At 37.9% G+C, this 9,708-nt stretch overlaps 2 protein-coding genes across 2 annotated transcripts; one reads left to right on the top strand and one right to left on the bottom strand.

Annotated features, from left to right (window-relative positions):
- Window positions 1–225: 225 nt before the first annotated feature.
- LOC108081852 (uncharacterized) lies at window positions 226–1,316 on the bottom strand. The gene has a single exon (XM_017177093.3). The coding sequence runs from the start codon at window positions 1,241–1,243 to the stop codon at window positions 317–319; it is 927 nt and encodes a 308-aa protein (XP_017032582.1). The 5' UTR covers window positions 1,244–1,316; the 3' UTR covers window positions 226–316.
- A 1,009-nt stretch (window positions 1,317–2,325) lies between these two features.
- Window positions 2,326–3,291, top strand: LOC108081863 (uncharacterized). Its single transcript, XM_017177103.3, has 4 exons — window positions 2,326–2,465; window positions 2,527–2,721; window positions 2,775–2,927; window positions 2,980–3,291. Exons 1-4 carry the CDS (start codon window positions 2,424–2,426, stop codon window positions 3,268–3,270), a joined length of 681 nt encoding a protein of 226 aa, XP_017032592.1. The 5' UTR covers window positions 2,326–2,423; the 3' UTR covers window positions 3,271–3,291.
- Window positions 3,292–9,708: the final 6,417 nt, after the last annotated feature.

Here is a 9,708-nt window from a genome sequence, read left to right as displayed (position 1 = left end):
AAAAATTATTCATATTCCTATATGGCATCGAGCGCGTAAAGTTGACACCCGGTTAGTCATGCATCAGTCGACTTGTTTTAAAACCTGAATTTACATAATACGGATTCATAAGGCGACCCCAAAAAATCGATACCCGAGACAAAAGAAATATTGTTATTACCTCTGACAGCTGCCATCATATTCGATCGTATCGTCAATGTCAAATATCATTAAAAAGGCCAAAAATAACTTTTTAAATTTGTACTTTACGAATAATACTCCTGGCTGGGGACTTCGATTTATATTTTGTGTTTTGAGGAGGAAGCAAATCGGACTCTTAAGGGTTCAAGAAGAAGATGGGCGATGGCTTGGCCTCCTCACTATCTAGACTGGGCCAATTTAGCTCTCCAATGGGGAAAACAATAGACTTGAACTGACTGTAGATGTGCAATGTTTCGAAATGATAGCCATTCACAACGGCCACGTAGTTTTGCCGAGTTGAAAGCTGCTTGGAAATCGGCAAGAGCGGCACATGAATGCAGTTCAGGAAGAAGTGACTACAATCGAGGGCCACCACAATCTCATAGCAGCTATCCAGGCTTTCGTTCCAAACGGAGACGGAGTCAAAGGTCAGGGCCTCTCTGTGGCATATTTCGATGGCCTCCAGGTTGTTGCGAAAGGTGTGAAAGGTGGTAACCCCAGTGGGATAGCTCCCTAGATCGGCGTGGGTGCATTCGCAGACGAAAACCGGGGAAGACTGCAGTGGTGCCATGTCGGTGTCGGCAGCCTTGATTAGCTCCAAATTCAAGGCCTTGGCCTTCTCCAGGGACTCTAGGAAACTGGGATGCTCGGTTACCACCTCGTTGAGCGGCTGTAATTTCGGAAGGATGCGCCGCACGATCTCTTCGCGGAGTTTCTCCTCAACCAGGACCATGGCCACTATATTCGGCTTGAAGGGATTGTGAGCCGATTCGATTAGGAAATGCAGGGCGCTGTTGATGTCCCCGTCCTCATAAATAATCATCAGTTGGGGTGCTGAGGAGGAAGACCTTGGGCTTTCTTGTTCAGTGGGACAGAGAGACCTGATGCTTCCCGTGGGATCATCTGGGACATCTTCTGCATCGATATTCAAGGCATCGTCCGTCAGGTTATGAACCATTTCGTGGGTAATGGGATTATCCGGTGGCGTAGGCTCGCTCGCCCCTGACTGGGATGGGTGCTCCGAGTCGATCGATCGTGGAAAATATTTGGTAACATCAAACATGGTTGTCACGGGAATTTCTAGTTCTAGTATACTAATTTTGTTGTTCGATTTTCTATAAAAACTGAAGCAAAGAAGGAGCGATTCTTAATTTTTCACCAGTGCTATTTGAATATTATTTTTGTAAGCACAAGCGAAACGAAAATACTCAAAATGCCCGGCAGCCCCGCGCATTAATATGCGATACCCAATTATTTGGGCGTATCTAAAGCCATTTAATTTAAATTATTTAACACAACTAATCATCCCCCACGGGCTTAGAGAGTCCTTTCAGCAATGTGGGGGCTGCGGGAAAACAGAATTTAGTTAACCAAAACCCACAATGCTTTCTATTTGTTAATCGCCAAATATATGATCAAATGTGACAGTAAAATTAAAATATCACAAACAGATACAAAAAGGCCCAAAACGGGCAAAGTGCTTAGGCGGCGACCGACCAGAAACTGGCGAAACGAATTAGGATTTGTTGAAATTAGAATTAAAATATTATAAATATTTTGCCAAATATTACAAACTTTTTTCGACGGCATTTACAATTGCTCTCATTTTTTGCACAACAGCAATAAAGGGCGTGCGATTATGAAACAACAAAACAGGACTAACAGCGACAATTAAAAACATAGGAAACCACAGAATTATTATTTTTTGTTTGCGGGGGGAGGGCGAGCTGAGCTGCCGGGCACCGCAGAAATTGAATAGTAAATTCCCCTACTGGTTGAGGGACCTGCATGTGGACATCAAGTGCAGCGACAACGGGGGAAACACGCCTATAACTAACGATAATTCTGCCAACGATGACCATTTGCATACATCAGTACTAATTATAATAAAATGCCGAAAATAAAATTAAAATTAATATAGAAAGCCGATTATAAAACCCGGTTTTTACAAACAGACACACTCGTACATTTCGTGTTGTAACAACGACTGTCAAAAATAGCAAATCCCATAAATCAACAATGACCAAAAAAAAAGTAATGAAAATGCAAATAAAAAAGGACACCAACAGGCCTGATTCTGTACACACAACCGAAGACAAATAAATTTAAATTTATTTTCTATGTAAACATAGCTTTTGGTCAGAACAAATCACAGGCAAAACTATGAGATTATTGCCTGAGCATTAACCTTTTTGTTAGCCGGGATTATCCTGTCAAACTCGGCAAATAAATTGATCTCAAAAATGGGAGCCAGCGTAGTCAAGAAAGCTTCTGTGGTATATGGGGTAAGGGTTGATCTGCATTCTTCCTAATGAATTACTATCATTCTGGGTACAATTCCTTCAGCTGGTACTGGCCACAGTTCTGCGGATAATAATACCATTTAGAGTGGGTTCTAATGCCTTGAACGAATGCACAAATTGCACTGCTGCTGTAGTCACTTACTTCTCAGCCGCCAGTAGGGTTTTATTTATCCTCACAACTCTGTTTTTACTGAGCATTAGCTTGGCTGATCTTACTGCGGATTGGATTTCAGTGGCGGTGCGTAAATTAAATTTAATAAAAATTGGTAACTTGAGGTAACTTTTAACCAGTATATACCTCTGCTGATATACATGATGAGCTGGACGTATTACTCGTTATTTGAGCAAATGAAAAACGTGGAGGAAAGCTACGAGGGATTTATGAATGAGTTGGCACATTACTGGTGGAGCAACGACACATATTGGTTTAATCTTGAAAAAAAGGTATGATCTCTGGTCTTATAGAGATTAAAATCTTATCGAGATGTTTACTTAGCTGCAATGTTGTGGATTGGGAGGACCCCGAACCTATATGGAGTATCTGCGAAAAGTTCCCGGGCACTGCTACAATCCCCAACTCATTACTTTGGGCTGTGGGCAAATGGTTCACGACTTGCTAGATCCAATGCTAAGAATCGGACGTCTTATGCGTATTATAACACTAGCAATTGAGCTATACCTACTGTACTTTTATGGTGTTATTGTGTGCAAGAAGCTGGCCAGTTTGATTGCGGAAAGGCATCCCAACAAGAATGTTTCTAAGCCTTTACTAAACAAATCCCGTTGAAAGGGCTTTACATGTTTTTATTTAGTTTTTGTTTTTATCTATTCCACCTACAACAGACAACCTGACCTGGCTGATGACAAACTTAAATGGGTCCCATGAAATAAATTGAAATTAGCTGCCTTTTGTTGCTGTTGACAATTCGAATAAAATTAATATACATTTTCTCACAATTTTAATTAATAAATGTCAAATATTTTGCATATGGGCATTTGTTTGTCCGTTTATTTGTCTGATTTATAAATTACAATTTTTTTTCGCCGTTTTTGTCGACTGTGTCTGCTGTGGCATTTCATGGAAAATTGATTTTGTTGTTGTAGCTGCGACGATAACAAATTTCCCTGGCGCCAAACATAAAAATCGGGAGCTCTGGGTGAGTGAGGTGAAAGAATGGCGGAAACATACTTTGGACTCGCATAGCGGAAACGGAAGTCAATATTAGTAGGCAAAAATGAATATTCACAATCTCGAAACAATTCACATTAAGCAAAACGCGCGCGAATTTTTGACAATTGCGCAAAATTATTAATGGTCAGATTCTGCCGCGTTTTGCAGCCCCGAATTATTGCCGCTGTTTCTTTTTTTTTTAGCTGCAATTTTATTTATATAGATGAAATCAGGAAATCAATTTTGGGAAATTTATGACCAAAAAGTCATGCTTTGCCGGTACTTTCTAAGGTAGATAAATGAAAATTGCTTTCGATTAAACTAACAATTTGGTTTAGGCTATTCGAAAATATGTTTATTGGGGTGGTTTGAAGACTTTTGAATTTAAAATGTTGGGCTTTATGATAAACTCTTTTAATTTAATTACCATAAAAATTAATAACCAAATACCAAGTATCTAAGCATTGTGAGTGTAATGGAATGGACATGGACTGGGCAACTTCACTTTGTCCAATTATTTAAGCTCGTATTTATGAAAAACTTAAATTAAACAGGCCGAAAGAAAAGAGAAAATATTAAAAACTTAAGAAAAACAATAGTTTTTTTTGTAGCTAACAACATTTTCTCAAACTAAAAACCCTTGCAGGGTATAATAATTTCAGTCTGAAGTTTGCAACGCAGTGAAGAAGACATTTCCGACCCCATAAAATATATAGATTCTAGATCAGCATCAACAGCCGAGTCGATCTAGCCAAACTAGTCCCTCAGTTTTAAAGCTATCTAAATGAAACTTTGTATATAGTCTTCTATATACTCTCACTGCTATATGTGTCGGAACGGGCCGGATTGGGCGACTATATCGTATATAACTTGGCTGAGATATGGCAAAATTATATTATTTCAAATTTTCGGTTTCAATTTTATGAAAATCGGACGACTATATCATATAGCTGCCATAGAAACGATTGGTAAATGTAGGGAATATGTAAAGCTGGGAATGTAAAACAGGCAAAATGTTATGAAACTCAGTTTTGTGTGCGTTTTTAGCATTATATTTATGCTATACATATAAATATTTTCTTTTATTTTTTATTTTTAATTATCTAACTAGAATGGCTTGATTCTTAATGATCCAATTGCAATCTGCAAGGGTATACAAACTTCGGCGTGCCAAAGTTAACTGCCTTTCTTCATAATCCCAAAAATAAAGTCATATTAAGCTCATCTTAACACTTTCCTATTTGGTTTGCGGGATCCAAAGTCAAAGTCTGTCGTTAAATATTGTGAACGATACAGCGAAACTTTAACGACTGTGGGTGAGTGTGACGGTGGTGGCTATGAAATCGCTTTGATTGATTGCCTTTCCCGAATTGACGACGATAGGAGGACCGCACGCTTGTTAACTCTGTCAGTGTTAAATTTAAAAATATACACACATCGTGTGCGATAAGTAGGAGCCGGAGTGCCGGGCACCAGCCATAAATACTCGGCCCTGACGAAAGAATTTCTTATGACCTGTTCGAAATTCCCGACTGTAACGGTGGGGATGGGGACGGGGATGGGTGTTTGCAAAATATTTTGTGGCTGGCAAGTGTCAAACATTGGCCATCGCCCAGACAGACAGCCATCAGAGCGGGACTTATCATTCGCTCATAAAAATGTCAAAACTATCACGCTGACATTGACTGATGACGGCCACAGCTCCGAAGGCTGAGACGGAGTGGTGTGGCATTCCACTTGGGCTCCCTGCGCGCAGGATGCCAATGTTAAATGCCTCGGCTCCTCCACTTGTCACATATCCAGCATTGCCATCATTCAGCACGCATCCTCATGTTGAGTGATTCCATTTCATCTTGCCCCCTCGCGCTGCCTTTTTACGGGTGGCACTGCATTCAGCCATCCATCTATCCGTCAGCCGAGTGAGTCAGAGCTGCTCTCGGAGCCATCAGCATAACCTTTCGCCAGACTCCTCTGCTCGACATGATTCATGGCTTCGATTGAATTTTGATTGACAATATCGCAAGCATTTAACGTGTCTGTTTCCGCTTTCCGTGTTCTATGAATATTTTTTGCTCCTTTTCCCAGCCAGTGGAAAGTGACTTTGAGTGCGGATGGCAAGGCTCTTCGAAGTGATTTTTAAAGTCATTTGTCATTTGACAGATGAGCGTTTGATTGACTTCGATGGCTATGAATTCATTTCAGGGAGAGGCTGACTTCTCTTGAGAAAATTTATTGGCCTACTTGGAGTTTTTGGAGTTTTGAGTCCAGTTCAGAAGACAGCTCATGTTCAAATTGTTCTTTGTGTATTCATTAAATTAAATAAATTACCATTTAGTATTCTCAATCTTTTACAATATTCACCTAATTTCTAATAATGAGCCACAATAACTCATTGCTGATAATCGTGAATTGTTTCAGCCATTATGTTGACAATGGGAAAAAACTAGTCCATGTAAATTTATAACCATTAATATGTATGTCACACACTCACCGTTCCCGATATCGATTACAAACCCCATTAGGAGCACCCACTCTTTCGACTTGGACGTGCACATTAATTAGCGATAAGATCGCCTCGGTCCTCCGGCTGTGAAAATATCAATTTCATTTTGACATTGATTGAATTAATTTATGAGCTGTACCTCTCCAGCAATCCGCACGAATCAGCTTATTTATGGCCGCCTCCAATTCAAACCAAATCAGAGCGATTTGAGTGATTACCAATGTGACCAATTCGAGATTTATGCTCCGAGTCGGAACAAAACCTGTTGTGCCAACAGTAAATCTAATCTATTCGTTGGCTCTGATAAGGATGTTTCAAGTTATATCACTGGTAAATCTGGTGAATTTAAAGATACCGAGTTAAACTCAAATTTACCAAAATTTTGCAAATTATTTGATCAGAATAGTTCAAGATTTCACTGTAGCAATATTAATTAAAACAAGAAAGAAAACTAACTTCGGCACGCCAAAGTTTATATACCCTTGCAGTTTGCAATTGGATCGTTAAGAATCGCGATTTACATTCCCAGCTTTACATTTCTCTACATATACAGATCGTTTCTATGGCAGCTATATGATATAGTCGTCCGATCCTGCCCTTTTCGACATATATAGCAGTGAGAGCATTTAGAGGACTATATGCAAAGTTTCATTCAGATAGCTTTAAAACAGGACAGATGGACAGACTTACATGACTAAATCGACCCGGCTGTTGATGCTGATCAAGAATATATACACTTTATAGGGTCGGAAAGGTCTCATTCACTGCGTTGCAAACTTGCAAACAAATTATAATACCCTGCAAGGGTATAACTAGAAAGAAAGCTTGTTTTGGGAAGCCGAATTATGTACCCTTATAGTTTTTAATTAAATCATTAAAACTCTATTAATTTCGATAAAATATACGAAGAAGTTTATTGTTATTATTATTTTATGCTGATTATGCGAAGTTCTTATATAAATTGACAACTCTTACTGTGAGGGACAAAAAGACTACGGAATAAGAACTATAGAGCTTATTAAAACTAAACTCCAAGCTGCAAAGTATTTAGCCTTGAACCTAAAGTCTTTAAATTACTTGTAAATAATTTGTAGTTTATGCTACTATTTTGAGAAGTTTAAATGTGTCATCGTCAGTTTTGTCTTACCTCCTTAAAAGGTGTTTTTGTTCAATAACCAGATCGGAACACTATATCAAAAGAATAAGAAAAGTACATAGAAAGGGGAAAAAAGTTTTCTACCTATCATCTACATTGGTTGACAAAAAATAACTAGAAAACAAGAAAGGAAGCTAACTTCGGCACGCCGAAGTTTGTATACCCTTGCAGATATCATTTCATTACATTTTACCTATACTTATTATGTTTACAGTTTGACAGTTACAGTTTTACATTCCCAGCCTTACATTTTCTCTACATCTATCGATCGTTTCTATGGCAGCTATATGATATAGTTGTCCGATTTTTATGAAATTTATACCAAAATTCTAAAATAATAAAATAAGCTTATATCTCAAATACGTTGAAAAACAACGAAGTTATCATTTTTTTTCCTATTAATTTCCCGATCGTTCCTATGGCAGCTATAAGATATAGTCGTCCGATTTTCGTGAAATTTTTACCAAAATTCAGAAATAATATAAAATGGCCATATCTAAAAAATGGTGCAAAAATGTTAAAAAACATCCAAGTTATAATTTTTTTTCTAAAAATTTATCGATCATTTGTATGGCAGCTATATGATATAGTCGTCCGATCCGGCCCGTTCCGACATATATAGCAGTGAGAGTATATAGAAGACTATGTGCAAAGTTTCATTCAGATAGCTTTAAAACTGAGGGACTAGTTTGCGTAGAAACGGACAGGTGGACAGACGGACAGACGGACAGACGGACAGACGGACATGGCTAGATCGACTCGGCTGTTGATGCTGATCAAGAATATATATACTTTATAGGGTCGGAAACGTCTCCTTCACTGCGTTGCAAACTTCTGACTGAAATTATAATACCCTGCAAGGGTATAACAAGAAAGGAAGCTAACTTCGGCACGCCGAAGTTTGTATACCCTTGCAGATTGGTTTTCATATTTATATTATAGATTTAAATGCTGAAAACACACACAAAACAGAGTTTCATTACATTTTACCTATACTTATTATGTTTACAGTTTGACAGTTACAGTTTTACATTCACAGCTTTACATTTTCTCAACATCTACGGATCGCTTCTATGGCAGCTATATGATATAGTTGTCCGATTTTCAAATTATTGTTCCCAAAATTCTGAAATAATACTAAAAGCTCATGTCTCTAAGTAGATAAAAATACGTTGAAAAACAACGAAGTTCTAATTTTTTCTTTTACTTTCCCTATCGTTCCTATAGCAGCTATAAGATATAGTCGTCCGATTTTCATAAAATTTATACCAAAATTCTGAAATAATACCAGAAGCTCATGTCTTAAAGTAGATTAAAATACGTTGAAAAACAACGAAGTTATAATTTTTTTCGATTAATTTTCCGATCGTTCCTATGGCAGCTATAAGATATAGTGGTCCGATTTTCATAAAATTTTTACCAAAATTCTGGAATAATATAAAATGGCTATATCTCAAAAATGATTCAATAATATTGAAAAACAGCCAAGTTATAATTTTTTTCTAAAAATTTATCGAACATTTGTATGGCAGCTATATGATATAGTCGTCCGATCCGGCCCGTTCCGACATATATAGCAGTGAGAGTATATAGAAGACTATATGCAAAGTTTCATTCAGATAGCTTTAAAACTGAGGGACTAGTTTGCGTAGAAACGGACAGACGGACAGACGGACAGACGGACGGACAGACGGACAGACGGACAGACGGACAGACGGACATGGCTAGATCAACTCGGCTGTTGATGCTGATCAAGAATATATATACTTTATAGGGTCGGGTCTCCTTCACTGTGTTGCAAACTTCTGACTGAAATTATAATACCCTGCAAGGGTATAAAAATGTATTAAATATTTTATTTTATTTGACATAGTCGTCCCTTTTAAAATTTTTTTAATTTTCTGATTTTTGTTAAGGCAGCTACATATGTATGTATATGATATAGTGGTCCGACATACATACATATACATACTATACACATATACACACAAAACTATCTGAAAAATTCCATTCAGGTGCCTTCCAAGCTGAGGGACTAGTGTGGTAGAGACGGAACGACGCACATGGCTAGATCCACTCGACTGTTGATGCTGATCAATTATATTTACAGGCCTGCTCCGGTTATGGCTTTTCTTTTGCCATTTTCGTTATAGCCAGATTCATGTGCTGTCGGTTTTAGCTGCTCCGGTTTTCATTTACTTTTTAATTTAACTGATCCGATACCGGTCCTAGTTGTGTAAAATATAATTAGCAGAAAAGTTAAAATGTGTTCTAATTGTTATTTTGTGTGCTTAGGAGCAAAGCTAATGCTTATTTATTTTATTTGTTTACAAGAAGGTTCTCCCAACTTGTATGCAGTTTTAATTCCAGTGGTCTAAATTCAATTGAATTGCTC

Source organism: Drosophila kikkawai, chromosome 2R (assembly GCF_030179895.1).
Source record: "Drosophila kikkawai strain 14028-0561.14 chromosome 2R, DkikHiC1v2, whole genome shotgun sequence".
Lineage (NCBI taxonomy): Eukaryota > Metazoa > Arthropoda > Insecta > Diptera > Drosophilidae > Drosophila > Drosophila kikkawai.
This window is presented reverse-complemented; position numbering and strand designations above follow the sequence as displayed.

What these genes read in the sequence shown, in the direction of transcription:
- LOC108081852 (XM_017177093.3), bottom strand. Translation starts at nt 1,243, where the DNA reads ATGTTTGATGTTACCAAATATTTTCCACGATCGATCGACTCGGAGCAC.
- LOC108081863 (XM_017177103.3), top strand. Translation starts at nt 2,424, where the DNA reads ATGGGAGCCAGCGTAGTCAAGAAAGCTTCTGTGGTATATGGG. An exon ending in AAGCTTCTGTGGTATATGGG is followed by an intron (nt 2,466 to 2,526) that starts GTAAGGGTTGAT and finishes CAATTCCTTCAG; the next exon opens with CTGGTACTGGCCACAGTTCT. An exon ending in GGTTTAATCTTGAAAAAAAG is followed by an intron (nt 2,928 to 2,979) that starts GTATGATCTCTG and finishes ATGTTTACTTAG; the next exon opens with CTGCAATGTTGTGGATTGGG.